Source organism: Spinacia oleracea, chromosome 6 (genome assembly GCF_020520425.1).
Source record: "Spinacia oleracea cultivar Varoflay chromosome 6, BTI_SOV_V1, whole genome shotgun sequence".
Lineage (NCBI taxonomy): Eukaryota > Viridiplantae > Streptophyta > Magnoliopsida > Caryophyllales > Amaranthaceae > Spinacia > Spinacia oleracea.
The window spans coordinates 146,259,859-146,276,739 of NC_079492.1; the positions used below are offsets into that span (position 1 = coordinate 146,259,859).

General features: G+C 36.1%; 1 protein-coding gene across 1 annotated transcript; it reads right to left on the reverse strand.

The window, feature by feature from the left end:
• Positions 1 to 15,493: 15,493 nt before the first annotated feature.
• LOC130463683 (uncharacterized) lies at positions 15,494 to 16,294 on the reverse strand. The gene has a single exon (XM_056832891.1). The coding sequence runs from the start codon at positions 16,292 to 16,294 to the stop codon at positions 15,494 to 15,496; it is 801 nt and encodes a 266-aa protein (XP_056688869.1).
• Positions 16,295 to 16,881: the final 587 nt, after the last annotated feature.

Sequence of the window (16,881 nt, forward strand, 5' to 3'; positions counted from 1 at the left end):
ATTGTTTTCGTCCTCGTTCATCACCCGTGTCAAATATAAAATTATTCTCATCCACCCTATACTTCGGTAGTGATACTCCTCTAATACTCCCTCATCGTCTATCTCATTAGCCTATCACTTAACACCTATCTCCCCCATCTATTTTATTCGGCTATAAATGACTTTGAGGCGGGCGGATCGAGCCTCCACAACCGTACCCGCGTAAAACTTTTATCCCCTCCACCAACAGTATGTATGGTACCAAACCCCAATCCCATTCATGTTCGTCTTAATTATGAGATACGTAATTAAATTCATCCCAATTAAGTACCTCATTACCCAATCATTTAACACATACCCGCCCCATTTACTTTATTCAGATAGAGATGACTTTCAGGCGGGGAGGGACCTCCACACTCGTAACCACGTACCTAAGATCTTATCCCCCTCCTCGCCACCCACGATAGGAACAATAGTACCACCCAGGCCACCCCGCCCAATCACTTTCCTGGAGGGTAAACAATATAATTCATCCCCGTTCACTCACCCTCCCGTGTATTTACACCAGCCTCAAACCCACCCCAGAATCAACATTTTTTTTGTTTTGGTAAGAGAATTTTGAATTTAAAACTCTATTATAGAGTTTTCTACAATTTGATTGTCTGATTAGAGTAATTGAGTAAATGAACAAAACATTATAATATGTAGGTTAATAGTTTTTTTTTTATGAAAGATTCGCGATACATTAGTTGAATGATAAGAGAGGCGGGCGAGGCTAATAAAAGATTCATGCATCCTCGACCCGTCACCCTCTTAACCCAAAAAACCCGCCCCACTGACAATCTTTCGTCCCTATATTCGTTAAATACGTCACTTTGTCTTTCATGCATCTTACTTTTGAATATATTGACATAAGTTTATTATTAAAATTGATTTTATTAGCTATAGTATTGATGAAAATATCTAAAAGTGACATATATAATTAGAATTGGGTGAGGGTTTGGGTCCTCAAATCCAATAATTCAAACTCGCCCCATCACCAAGGTGGCCTGGTACACGTTATCCTCATATCTATTCACCAACACCAAATCTCTATTTATTAGACAATATTAGTCAATAATCTATCTTTATATTCGTCGTTAGAATAAATTAATTAAGTCTGGACTCGCCCATATCAAGTGTGATGCATGGTTTATATATCAAAATATTAATTTTACACAAAATTTTATATATAAGGGATACTACAATCCTTTACATTCACATAGAAAAATTATTTTTGTCGTTGCAAACATATTAATAATAATTTTGTTACAATATAAGATACTACAACGTACAATATAATAAACCCTTATTATAAGATATAACCATTATAAAGTCTATGTTGGCTTATGGAGTTAGAAATCAAAATCATCTTTGCCCCTTCACCCCAAATATGATATAATATGATATATTATTAGTAGAGCAAATATGCTTACCCACTTTGTTCGACCAAATATTCATTAAAAAATGGCATACTACACCCTCTTAACTCAATTGACCCATTTAAAAATTTATCTTATTCATCAACTTTTAAATCTAACTTAATATAAATCGTAAAATACGAAATTAAAATTTTACTAAGTTATATGTATGTCTATTGTCTTATCTTGTTATATCACAAATTAATGTTTTTGTAATATCTAGTTTTGCATGTACAATTGCGGGGTGTGCCCTTAGCACGAATAGTCCTTAGTTCAATTCACATAGACTCTCTAAACATATCCTACACTTGCGGTAGAATAAACAATGCACTCCGGCAATATTCAATAAGCTCAAAGTATGCTAGACATCCCGTACTATAGCATAATCATAATAACTTGCATGCGCAACACTCATACATGCATACCAACTTGAACAACATGCTTGACAAAATTCAACGATTATAAAAGTCCATAATATGATAGTTCAACAGAATTTATAAAGCATTAATTAATTCATAACATGCTCGTTCACATAGATTCAATAACAATTCTCACATGCTTGTCTACACATCAAACATGAATTCCCAACACATAAGTTCACATGATTCGCATTCAATACACTTCATAAAGTCCTCAAGGGATGGGTGGTCACCCTAGTCTTGTACGTACCTGGAATACCTAAGTACGGGGGCCATTGTGCGAATCTATCTATATAATATACTAAAAGAGAGGAAATCAATGTGGTGATGACAAATGTCACTCATTGATTGACCTCTCTTTTAATATTAATTAATTAATATGTAATTGTTTTTGTCATATTTAACTTATTGTATTTTAGGTAACAATAACTAATATGGAAAAATAGATAAATAATTAAAAGATATTTTTACTAATTTATATAGAGAATTTCCTATATATGTATATATAATCAAATTCTACACATAATCTAATTCAAACATACATCGCATATGTTAGGTTTAGTATTTGAAATTTATACGGTTTATAACAACCAATATATGACATAAAAATTAGTCACTTATAACAAAAACTATCATATAATCTATTTATCTTAGGTACTAACCCGAAGTTTACCATTTATACGTTTGGCCTAAATAGTTAACCGGTATTTGCCTGTTATTCTAGGTTTCATACGTAGTGTATAAATAAATGGTTAGTTAGCCAATACAATTGATTCATCACCAGTTAAAAATAGATTTGAGATATTTATACACACCATTTAACATTAAGGTATATTGTTAAAACCTTATATTTGACACATTTTTCGGAGGTATTAAGTTTTAACAAGTGTAATATATATAGAATCTTAGTGCATACGTGTAATACCTCATATTTTTCGTAATTTATAAATATATTTTATTATAAAATATATTTATAGGAATTTGTATGAAATTAATTTCATTTAATGAGGATTAAATGTGTTTTTATTTTAATTAATTTAATTATTAATTATTTACGAAAACCGTATTTTTATTAAATAAATTCAACAAATTTATTTAATCGGGATTTGTTGGGTCGTATTTTGAAAATGAATTTAATTTAATCAAAGCCCAGTTAAATTCCTTGATCAAACCCAACAAGGCTTGCAAGGAATTAATATTAAACAAGCCCGTAAGCAAGCCCAACCTTAAACCCTAAAACCTAGCCCATAAAGGGATGAGAACCTATAAATACCCCTCCCCTTCATGAGATCCCCAACCTTAATTTCTGAATTTTCTCTCTCCTCTCTCTCTCCTCTTTCGTCCGCCCTTTTCTTCAGCCACAAGGCACGAGCCTTGCTTGCTCATGTGCTTGCTCGAGTGCCTTGTGTCGTGTGCCCAGAACGCGCCTCACGCGCACCCTCGCTGCATCTCTCTCGCCTCACCTTGCAGCCAGTGCGTAGCAGTCGTGGATCGTTGCTATTGTTGTGCCTCGCGTGCCCCTCTCCCTCTCGCCCTCGCCCTCGCAGCCAGCGCCAACACTCGTGCTCGTTGTTGTTGCTGTGTCGCTGCCTCTCGCCCAGGCCCTCGCTCGCCCACTTGCCCACAACACAGCGGCTGCCCGCACGATGTGGCTGCTGTGTTGTGCGCGACTTGTGCTGCGTGTCGTGCTCTTGTTGTTGCCTCACCGTCGCTGCCCACACACACAACACATCAATTGTTGTGTGTGTGTTGTTGATTGTTGATAATCAAATTGTATACTTTCAAACTTTTCAATTTTTCAGTTTTAAATTGTTTTAATTATTTAATTGTGATTATTTAATTATTTGGAGTATTTAAATTGATTGGAACGGTTATGAACACCGTGTTTTAATATTTAGTATTCGAATTGATGAGATTGGTTTTGATTCAAAAGAATTATAATTATCAGATTTAAAGGTTAATTAAAGTGTCAATTTTTAAGGTCAAAACATGATTTTATTAATGATCCACTAGTAGGATTTTAATTCCGATTGTTCAAGCGATTGATTCACATAATTTAATGACGATTTAAATTATGGGAATCAACTTAATTTTTTAGATTTGTTGTTAAGCTTTAAAGGGTTGATTTTAATGATTTTTAAACCTAAAAAGTCAATGTTTTATGCTAGGACTTGAGTTGACTATTTGAGACTATTAAATTGATGAATAACGATTAATTTCTAATTAAACCAAGGGTTTTAGTTTCTTAAATAGTTGCTGGAAATTTAGTAAACATGATTAATAATTAAGTTTCTCCTTTGTGTTTATAGGAGTTTTGCATATCAAGTGTGATGCATGGTTTATATATCAAAATGTTAATTTTACACAAAATTTTATATATAAGGGATACTACAATCCTTTACATTCACATAGAAAAATTATGTTTGTCGTTGCAAACATATTAATAATAATTTTGTTACAATATAAGATACTACAACGTACAATATAATAAACCCTTATTATAAGATATAACCATTGTAAAGTCTATGTTGGCTTATGGAGTTAGAAATCAAAATCATCTCTGCCCCTTCACCCCAAATATGATATAATATGATATATTATTAGTAGAGCAAATATGCTTACCCACTTTGTTCGACCAAATATTCATTAAAAAATGGCATACTACACCCTCTTAACTCAATTTACCCATTTAAAAATTTATCTTATTCATCAACTTTTAAATCTAACTTAATATAAATCGTAAAATACGAAATTAAAATTTTACTAAGTTATATGTATGTCTATTGTCTTATCTTGTTATATCACAAATTAATGTTTTCGTAATATCTAGTTTTGCATGTACAATTGCATGGATATAATATGAAGCATATCAGTTGCGTTGACACATAATCTGTATGCCGTAGTAATTCCATTTAATGTTTACTAATTACTAATACATAAATTATAAATATATTTTTTAGTTTAGCAACAATATCTTTTAAAAATATACTTCGTAATAAGGTGTTGAACTGAAGTATATCCTCGTATAATTTATTTGTTTAATTAGGAAGGGGAAAAGAGCAGGAAAATATTTTTAGTATGTTTATTATCAACAGAATCTTTAGATTTATAATGAAAATCAATAATATTTTTCCTAAATTTAAGTGTTTTAATTATTATTTTTTAATTAAAAGAGAGGCGAATCAATGAGTGACATTTGTCATCACCACATTGACTCCTCTCTTTTAGTATATATATATATATAGATTATACTTAGTCAATACTTATTTTTCCCGAACTTATCTGAACTTATCTAAACTTATTTTTCCTGAAATAAGTGGAAATAAAGTGAACAGAACATCGCCGGAGCATATAACCCTAGCAAAAGTTAATTTTTTTAGCTGAACTAAACTAAAATAAATTGAACTAAACTAAATGATTAGTAAATAGTAAATAGTAAATAATAAATCATATAATAAAGAATACTTTTTTGGGAAGCAAAGAATATATGTGGGTCCATGGTTAAGTGAGAAATTATATAATATTAGTAGAAGTATGATATTTAGAGAAACGGAGCGAGTATTAAGGGACGACTTTGGAAGGAAAGCGGAGCGACTATTGAAGGATGAGGGGAGTAAATAACAAATAATGTTTACTTTTGGGGCTACAATTCCTCCCTACTACCAAAGTGTCTAGCCCACACATTAACCTGACCCAGATTGAGCTAAGAGTAGGTGTGTCAATTTGGACTAACAGTCGGGTTTGGGTCGAGTGAATCACAGCGGGTTGAAACGAGTTCATTTGGCTAACGGGTCGGAATGGATCGAGATTTTAAGTACAGGTTTCTATCAGGCCTGTCAGGTTCATATCGGACTAAGTTATAATCGGATTGGAACATGCATGTCGGCTTACAGATGGATAAAGCCGGATTGTAACGGGTTCAATCATATCAGGGTCAGACTCATATCGAATCAGGTTCATATCTAGCCGGGTTCATTGGATAGCGGTCAGAAACAGGTCGTGTTGAACAGGTTAAACTAGATTACATTGCGTTTGGGCTCTTGTCTGTTTGGGTTCTTATCAGTTCAGGTTAATATCGTTTTAGATAAATCAATAGAGGGATGAAATTGGTAGTAGGCTGTAATTCGTGTCGGGTCAATTTGTGTCCATATTATAAAATCACCCTATTCGAGTTAATACGAAAATCACAATTTCCAGTTTGGTTATAAATTATAATACTAATGCCTTATTTAAGGGACATGGACGATGGCTTACTTTTAAAAGTGTTAAGAAATTAACATCAACAGAGTTGGTGAGTAAATTGTGTATAACTTGGTTTAATAATCGATAGAGATAAACTAATATCACTTTGTATAAAACAAATATTTATTAATGAACTAATAACGTTATAACTAATAATTAATAATGATGAATGGATAAATAATAAATTTTTAAATTAAATTTTGTAAATGCAAGTCTCACGTATATTCATATTGGTTTAAACAACAACGAGACAAAAAAATTCAACAACCAAATGAGACAAACAAGTTTAATTGTTAATGAATTGAGTCAATTTAATTAAACAACACTGATTATTTGGTTGGTTATAAGCTGAAATTGTACTTCGTATTAAATTAGATCAATTTAATTTAAACATAAACGACTTAAGTAAGTTTAGCTCACAACATGTTCAAACAACAACGAGTCAATTAACGAATCAAATGAGTTCAGTTGTCAACAACTTCAATCAATCGGTTGAATGCGAATCAAAAGAGTGTAAGACTAATAAAATAATAAGAATATGAGTCTGTGACTACATAAGTTTTATAACGGTTTGTGTTAAACATATTAAGGGTTGTAAATGGTTTAGGTTAAACGGTTACAACTAGTAAACGGTTCGGGTTAAACAGGTTAATTACGCGTTGTAAATAGTTTGGGTTAAATGGGTTACGGTTAGTAAACGGTGCGGGTTAAATAGGTTACGGGTCGTAAATGATTCAGAATAATCGGGTTACAAGTTGAAACAGTTCGGGTTGTAAATGGTTTGAATTAAACATGTTTTCTTCGGGATGAAACGGATGGGGTCATTAATGGGTTTCATATCCATTTGGTTCGGGTTGCCGCTAAACGTTTGTTATTAGGTTTTGGATCTAAATCAGTTTATTATTCAGGTTGGTTCGGATTCGGGTATATTATAATCGGATCGGATCAAGTACGTAATGGGTTCCAACTCGCGGGTTATAAACAGTTTGGATTCCAAATGATTGGACAAAACTAAGGAGTTTAACGATTCGGGTTGAGAATTGACAGCTCTAGCTTTGAGTGATTCAAGCCCCAATAGAACGCTTCATTTTACGTATATACCTATAAAGAAAATGGGACTTCCTCAACAGCCCAATATTATTGCCTTTTCTCAATACTAAAAGAAAGTTTTTCAGTTCTCTACTGTATCACTATGTTTCTTAAAAAAAATTAGGCTCCGTTTTATTGGACTTATTTTGACTGAACTTATATTTATCTAAACTTTTTTGAATTTAACTGGACTTATCTGAACTTAACTGAACTTATTTTATCTGAAAAAAACTTATTGTATCTGAAATAAACTTATTTGTGTGTGAAAATGCATGAAAAAAACTTATTTTTGTTGATTTTATATTATCTGAACTTATCTGAACTTATTTTGTCTGAAATAAGTCAAAATAAATCGAACAGAACAGAGCCTTACTTGGTACACAAAAGACATTTCTAGGCTAAAAAACCCGTTAAATCTAACTTCTACTACGCATGGTTAACTCATTCACTCCGAGGTTGTTTTTTCGCGTATCAGATATGTGTGGAAACACACATATCAGCTAAAAGACAAATAGCTAAAAGACAAAATAGGAAGTAACATTTTGTAAAAAAAAGTACCATTCTATAAAAAATAGTATCATTCTGTAAAAAAAAGGTACCATTTTTGTGTTAAAAATTACCATTTAATTTCTTTTTTGTCATTTTTCCTATTTTGTATTTTGCTATGATATGTATTTGCAAACACATATCTGATATCCGAAAATACTTCTTCCATTCACTCTCTTCCTCACTGCTTACCTCTATTTTCCCCCTTAAAACTCACATTTTTATCCGTCAACAAACCTTCCCTTTCTCATTTCTCTACGGAATCCACCGCAATACGACAAATCATCTTTGAGCCCCCATGGAGTATGAATTACTTCTCATTTATTTTTAATAGCGGATATAAACATCATATCACATTATAGCGGTGTCAGGATTTTTTTATTAAAGGTTCGAAATTTTGAAACGCATATGAAAAAAATCAAACCCGACAATCCAAAATCCTTATTACAACTGATAATATGACGGTGCATATATAGGCCAAATAACATTAAAAAAATTACAGATGAACTCGAAGAAATGATGTTTTAGTTTGAACCTTTCATCTAATATCAACCTATTCAAATCATAATTTCTATCTAACAAAAATTTAAATTGTAAAGCAACAAGTGGGTTATAACTCTAAACTAAAATCTAACATTATATTGTTGAAATAACTAATTTAGCAACTTTAAATCAATTGAATGGAAAAGGTAATTGTAAATGTCAAAACAAAAAAAAAAAATTATTGGAGAGATTTTATATGTTTTGGTTTTCGAGATGTAAAGAAAGAAGAAAAAAAGGAAACAGAAAAGAAATGGGGCAGGATCCGAAACAATTCCAAACAAGAAAAAGAGCGATTTGACTAAAATATTACAAATTTAGAATAATTATTATTTACGTCGTATTTATTATTGCCATAATATATGCTAACACTTATTTTCATATATTATAAATAAAATAGGGTCAACGTGAATTATGTGAATAGCAAAAAAGGTCAAACCGTTGCGAGTTTTCCGGGACAAAGGGAGTAGTATAAAGAAAAGATTGTGTTTTACTTCATCTTAAAAAAAAGGAATTAATGCATTAAGCTGTTGACCTCCCTCCTCCGTAATTTGTACTTCCTCCATTTCTATATAGTTGCAATACTTCCCTAAAATGGAAATGTCACAATAGTTGCAATACACCTACAATGGAAATATTTTTTACCAAAATTTACAATTTTACACATAAGATAAAGTAAGTAATGTGACTAAAGTGGTTGTGGCCCCACTCAAGTATCACTTTCTTAAATACCGTGTAGAAGGGTATGTTGCAACTATAAAGAATCGGAGGAAGTACTTGTTTACTCGATGAATGAATCATGTTTCTGGTAATGGGTAGCCGTGAACAACTTTTAATGTGTTTTTTTTTTTTTTTTTTTTTGGTGTGAGCACCCGGTTCACCTTTTGGCTAATTCGGATTCGGGACGAGTTTTGGGTGGATAGGTTCCTATCCCCTCCCAATTACTGTTGCGGGGGATCGATCACGGGTTCTCCTACCAAATTTAGCCCCAATCACCACTGAACCAACATGCAATTGGTACTTTTAAATGTGTTTAGTTGCTATCATTTTCAGCTGAACGCAAGCTTGTTTGTATTATGTCATCCACGTTGACTTAAGTCTTAAGTTATTAATTACCCTTTAAAGCGAAAAGCTTTCCTTAAATTTTTTTTTTTTTTTTTGAAAGGTAAGGAGAATATACTTAGGAGCCTCTCCGCACGAGAGTCACTCCTGAGTAATCATTACACAAGATAGTAGCTAATCTCTGGCTATTAGTAGGATCTATATACATATTTCCAACAATTAGGTGACCGACATTCGCTATCCAATCTGCAGCCGAATTTGCTTCTCTGAAAATGTGCTTGATATCCCACGTGGTAAAGAGGGTGAGGAGATGTTTGATATCAGAAATAATGTTACTGATCTTCCAAGGAGTAGACCACACCCCTTTAACTGCATTAATGATAAGAAGATTATCACCTTCGATAAGGAGATTATCGATCTGAAGACGCCTAGCTTCTTGTAGACCTTTGTGGAGAGCGATGGCTTCAGCCATGAAGGCTTGAGTTTGACCAAGATTAAAAGTACATGCTGAAATTGAAATTCCTTCATTATTACGGATGATGATTCCTGCTGCTGCTGAAGAAGATTTACTGGAGCCGTCGAAGTTGAGTTTGAAGGTGCCAAATGGAGGGGGGTACCAGCGAACCATGATTGGAGGGGAAGGGAGAGGTGGAGGGGTGGAATTGAGGGTAGTGATAGGGGTGCCCGTAAGCTGGTGATAGTCAAGTTGGAGACGAGATTGCCATTCATGGTAAGCAGAGTTTGCCTTGTAGAAAACCCGGAATGGGTTGAAGGACGCATTGTTGAAGGTACAATCGTTTCTTTCCTTCCAAAGGGACCAAATTAGGAAGGTGAACTTACATAAAGCAGAGGGGTACTTCCTGAGAAGGGTTAGATTTTCAAGAAGGTCGTGGGAGGTGATAAAATAATCCAGCCAGTGTTTAGTTAATTGGAGATCCCACAAGAGTTTAGAGGAAGGGCATTGAATGAAAAGATGATTCATAGTTTCAGCATAAGTATCACAAAGTGGACAAACATCAAAAGGCAGGATATTACGTTTCTGGAGTGTACTTCGTACAGGAATGCTATTATGGCAAATTTGCCATATAAAAATAGCAATTTTAGGTGGGACGTCTAAGCTCCAGATCCAGTTATAGTTCCAAGTATGGGAATAGAAAGGTAACCCATGAGCTATCCAAGTCGCGGATTTGACGGAAAACTCTCCCGTCGAAGTAGCTCCCCAAATTGGAGAATCCTCAAGGTCTCTAGTTGGAATAGGTAATCCCTTAATTTTCATAGCTAAGGCGGGAGGAACTATAGATTTTAATTTATCACTATCCCATTCGTGGTTAGGGAGGATGAAATCAGCAACACGTAGATTCGAATTAACTGTATTGATATTCAATTTTAAGTGACTAAGGAGATTATCCTGGATAACCCAGTTGTCAAGCCAGAAATTAATAGATTTGCCGTTCCCGAGTTTCCAACGAATACCTTTGCGCAGAATCTCTCTTTGGCAAAGGATATGACGCCAGATAGAGGAGTCTTTTGGTTTAGGAATATATTCAAAAAAGGTTGAGTTGGAGAGATATTTTTTCCTAATTAATGAGACCCAGAGGTTTTCTTCGTTCATTAAGATTTTCCAGCCAAGCTTCGCAAGGAAGGCTTGGTTAAGAGGTCTTGTTTTCCTGAGCCCTAGACCCCCTAGACTTTTAGGTTGACAAATCTTGTTCCATGAGATAAGCGGGGTATGGTTAGAGGAAGCGGATTGTTTCCAGAAGAAGTTACGATGGATAGAGTCTAAATTCGAGCATGTTTTTTGAGGTAATAAGAAGGAGGAGCAGACGTAAGCCGGTAGTGCTTCGAGATTACTTTGAATGAGGGTAGACCTACCTGCTTTAGAAAGGAAATTTGCATGCCAATGGTTGATCCGAGAGATATTTTTCTGGATTATCGCATTATAGTCTGATTTGGAAGGTTTAAATGAAGAGAAGTGGGCACCTAGATATCTTCCGAGTGAGGCAGATTTAGTCATAGAGAAATTCCCAGCAAGTAAATCTCTACGGGAATGTTCTATTTTTTTGAGAAGATGATCGCCGATTTATGAAAATTGACTAGTTGACCTGATAAGGTGCAGAAGGAAGTTATCACAGATTTTAAATGATTTGTAGCTGATGAAGTAGCTTTAACAAACAGAAGACTGTCGTCAGCAAACAGGAGGCAGGGAATTTTCGGAGTGAGAGGGGCAATACGGATTCCAATTCCTGAGTTCGGAAGTGTGCTACTTTGGGAAAGCATAAAAATGAAAACTTCCATACAGATAAGAAAGAGATACGGGGATAGAGGGTCTCCTTGGCGGATACCTCTCGAAGGTAAGAAGTGATGCGTTGTAGAGCCGTTGATTTTAAGAGAGTAAGAGACTGTTGTAACACAAGCTTTAATCCAGGTAATCCACTTGTCCGGGAATCCAAGGGCGTAAAGGGCGGCCCAAAGGAAGTCCCATTCGATTCTATCATAAGCTTTTTCCATATCGAGTTTAAGCGCACACCATCCAACCTTTGAAGTGGATTTTTGGAAGGTATTTAAAATTTCTTGTGCTATCAGTAAATTATCGTGGATAGAACGTTCGGCCGTAAAGGCATTCTGATAGGGGCTTATGTGATGTTGGAGAATAGGTCTTAGTCGGTTGACTAATAATTTCGATATTGCTTTATAGATGGTATTACATAGGCTGATGGGTCGAAAATGATTGGGATTTTCTGGGTTATCGTTTTTTGGAATAAGAGCAATTATGGTGTGATTCAGGGCTTTGGGGAGTTTGGCATGGTAGAAAAAGCCCTTGATTGCAGTAGTAACTTCTGGAGCAATTATTGGCCAGTAAGCTTTAAAAAACTGCGGACCAAACCCATCCGATCCCGGAGATTTGAGCGGATCCATTGAGAAGAAAGCTTCTTTAATTTCATCATCAGAGTAGGGTTGGATGAGATCGTTTTGTTGTTCCTGAGAAATCCAATGTGGCAGAAAGGAGAGATCAAGTTGTCTATTAGGATCTGAAGTGGATACGAACCGATGTTTGAAGGATTTAAGAAGACAATCTTGGACCGTGGTGGGATCGGATTCCCATTGTCCTAAATCGTTTTGTAGACGATAGATCGTGTTCCTGGCCGACTGGGATTTGATTTTTTGGTGAAAGAAACGGGTGTTTCGATCACCTTGGGTAAGCCATTGTTTTTTACTAAAACTCTTCCAGGTGGATTGACCGAAAGCAAGTAATTTTTCTCGTTGTTTAATCATTCGAAGGAGGTGATCCTGAAGGATATTATTGAAAGGTTGAATTATTAATTTTGTTTGCAATTCCGTGATTTTGTCGCTATTTTTTTGTAACTTAGTAATATGATTCCCATATTTTGTTTTTGCCCAATCCCGAAGGCGAAGCTTAATATTATAAAGTTTAGATCGGATCCTGTAAAAACGAGAGCCTTCCTGTCGGACTCTCCATTCTTTTTTAACAATGTCATGAGAGTCTTGATCAAGCGTCCACATGTTGTTAAAGCGGAAAAGGCGATTAGAATGGATGTATTCAGAGTTTGAGTCAAATATGACAGGAGCGTGATCAGATACCGAAAAAATACCATACTTAACGGTGCTCTTAGGAAAAAGGTTGTAAAAATGTGAATCAACAATGGCGCGATCAATACGTTCAAGGAGGGAGGAGTCTTGATTAGATTTCCAGGAGTACGCCGTTTGTACACAAGGAACATCGACAGCTTGGTGGTTAGACAGAAAGGTCGGGAGGCGTTTACATTGATGTGAGTGAATGGGGTTCCCCCCCAGTTTATCAATTGGGGAGAGGAGTTCATTAAAGTCCCCAATAAGGAGCCATGGGAGAGTGGTGTTTGCATAGAAGGAGGAGAGATCATCCCAAAAGAGCGATTTTTCCTCCTCTTTTGTTGGGCAATAGATACCTGATACGAGGAGAGTGGTGTGAGTTGGTTTATATAGAATTGTTAAATGTGCACATCTGGGTGTTAAAGTTGTATTCAAAACCTTGATGTTATCTTCATTCCAAAGCGCCCAAATACCCCCACAATGATTGACAGGGTCGATAATGAGATGTTTCTGGAATCGAGTCGCTTTAGTTATAGTTTGGCTGTTGATATTATTTGTTATTGTTTCAATCACAAAACATAAGTCCGGTTTTTCTTGATATTTTAGGTTCATTAGTTCTGCTATGGCGTGATCACGTTTACCACCTCGGATATTCCATGCACAAATTTTCATAATAATTTGGAAATGAGAAAATTGTTCGTTGACATACAGTTTTTGACATAATGTGTACTAATAGGTGTGAAGTGTTGTTCCTGAAGCACAAAGGAATAAAGAAAGAAAAGATACAAGGCGGATTTAGAAATCCGGTCCCGATAAGGAGTAGAATCCTTAGGCAATTCAATAGCAGAGCTTTGGCTCTGGTTCACAATATTAAACAAAAACAAGGCGGATTTTAAAATCCGGTTCCGATAAGGATTGAAGTCCTTAGGCAAGTCCGTAGCAGAGTTTAAAGTCTGAGTTGACAAAATAAAAACCCAAAAAAGTTCAAAGCAAAGAGAGTCCTTATACAAGCGGAATGAAAAATCAAACTTTGAGAGCGAACATAAAAAGAAATTCGCAAAAGGTCCAATCTTGGAAGAGCTCCTGAAAAAGAGCAATCCAGCAGCAACCACCCTGTACTATCAGCAAGAACCAGAGAAAAGTTGAACCTTCTGCAGCTAACAGAACACCGTAACACAAATTAGAGTAATACAAGGTATAGAGAACCCAAATGACCAGGCATAACAAGGAAGAGCTTGCAATAAAACTGGTTAGGGGGAGACTAAAATAGTTCTCAGGCCAAGAATGAAGAGCATTCTTAATTGCATCATCGAACTTGGACTCAAAGAAGGTTTGCCTCACAGAATTAGGCATCAACCTTCCAAGCAGCATCCCAAAGCATGGGTACCTCAACATGGAAGGGAGCCAAGTCTGGAGAACTGAACCTACAAGACGAGTCCACCTCATACAGGTAACCAAGGGGACGAAGGGGAAGGCAACCACAAACATAAAAAACCCAGTGGCAACCTGAATAAAGGTAGCAACACAAGACAAGAGAGCAGAAAAACAATCATCCAGGAGTAATACTGCAGAAGATTGAAGTAACAGAGGGGCAATTCGAACAAAAACAACCCAAACTAAAATTCTATTAAGAAGCCTGCATTGGAGCCCAGAAAACCAGTACATGATTGAGGAACGTGCCATAAAGAAACCTAAATCTAGAACATACAGACAATAAGGGAAACGAAGTCTAGAATTTAGAGAAAACATGCTACATAGCCAGTTAAAAAGAGTAACCCACAAACTACACCATTTGAAATTCAAAGGCTGCATAGTAACAATAGGATTGAGGAGCGAGCAGCTGCAAAAGTCTGGGCAGAACCAGGCAGCAAAAGTAGACCAAAAAAGCCAATGCAGGCCTATCATAACTTAATTGATAGGAGAAGAGGGTGGAGAGAGGCTAGATGAGTCTCTCTTTCTCCTCTTTTGAAGATCAGGCAGCCTTGGGGGCGTTCCAGGATTGAGAAAATCATCATGATTCTCCCAATTATCCATCTCATCATCATCAACCATATTAAGAGGAACATCATGCCTTTCGGGGGCAAGCATAATATCATCAGAGGTGAGATCAGGAAGGATGTCATCATTGCCCGGATTAGGCAAAGAAGCAGAAGCAACATTGGTAGCATCAATGTCATTGATGACACCACAGAATTCAGTAGTCATAGTAGGTGGTTTGAGAGTCACAGTCTCCCCTGTGGAGACTTGAAAATCAGCCAACTTTGTGAAGGGATTGGCAACAGGAATGGGCTCACCAGCAACAACCAAATTCGTATCAGTAGGTTTGACAGTAACTGGGGGGACATAAGGGTGAAACCTAGAGCGGTTGCCCTTAACAAAAATACGAGGTTTGGCTCTCCTCTTAGGAAGGACAGTACACCAATCAGATGAGGTTGCCTTATCAGTGTGGGTTGGAGCAGAGAGAGAAGCAGAATCCAGCTTTGCAACAACTAATTCAAGGCAAGGAGGGGGCTTGTTTGGGCATGAGTTCATAGTGTGTTTAGGATCTCCGCAAAGCGGACACACTTCCTACACTCCCTCGTAAGATAAGAAATACTCTTGACAATGAGAGCCAAAGTTAAGAGTGATTGATCGTGGAACAGGTTTGGTGATATTGAGATTAACACAAACACGAGCAAATTGCCCTTTTTCAACATTTTGTTGGGTAAAGCGGTCAAGTCTGATGGGGTGACCAATACAAGACACAATTTGGTTAAGATACCTCCAAGCCCAATATTCAGTAGGTAAAAATGGAATCTTAATCCATTGATCCACACTAGTAATGCGACAAAACTGAGCTCTAAACCCTGGATACCAAGGCATCAACACAAAGTTCAGACCTTGGACAAACCAAGGTCGACCATTCCAAACATCAAGCTTAGTGAGAGGGTTATCAAACTGAATTAAGAACCACCCATTGCCCAAATATCTGAATTTAATCTCACCCTTAGTGTTATTCCAGTCTTTGTTAAGTCTAGCTAGAATAGCAGCTTGAGGAATGAACTCCCCCCAAGCTTTCCCAAATAAACAAGACTTTTCCATAAGAGAGACCTCATCATCAGCAAGACGAGGGGCATTGAGGGAGATTACAGCGAGAGATTCACTGTGAATCTCTGCAGGGACAGTGTGTGAAGTGTGCGAAGGTGGGGAATTGGGAGCATCAATATAATTGTGACTTCCCACAGACTCTGAGTCCGAGTGGGAGAAGGTGTTGGGGATGGTGTTAACTGAACTACCAAGAAGACAGGCAGATTGAGGTTGAGAGGAAACTGTAGGATTGTTTGTCTTGAAAAGTGAGGCATAGTTGGAGGTTGAAAGATTATCAGACATGAATGAAATTAACAGGTAGTTGTGATTATAGTGAGAGTGTAGGAGAAGGAGATGTGAGAGTGTGATGGTGTGATCACAACAGTGCAATTGAGGTTCATATTTATAGTGGTGGTGATTTAAAAAAGGGCGGGGAAAAACAACCAAGGTAATTACTGAGACCATACAGAAAGACATATTAAGAGACATCTTATTAACCACAAAAATCAGAATCCCATGGCAAAAAAACACATAGTTAATGAGAAAGTAGATAATATTAATACCAATTAACAATAATCCATAATCAATATTAGATCTGAGGGTAGAACAGGCAATTAAGGGGCGATTATACAGGAGATTAAGAGAAACGTGAGCATCAAGGTGAGATAAATAACACACATTAAACCAAAAACCAAAACCAAAGGCATCATGAATACGAACAGAGCAAGAAAACACCAGATCAGAAACGATAAAACGAATATGACAATTTCCAAGATAATAATTAGCTAAAAATAGGTACTTCCCTGAGAATTTCGAAGGATTAGAGCAACTCAAGCAAGCAAAGGCCGCCGAACTCGTCAACCAAGACAAATCAAACAAAGGATTGGACA

Bases quoted from the DNA above. Each gene is read 5' to 3' on its own strand.
- LOC130463683 (XM_056832891.1), bottom strand. From the start codon at position 16,294: ATGTCTGATAATCTTTCAACCTCCAACTATGCCTCACTTTTCAAGACA.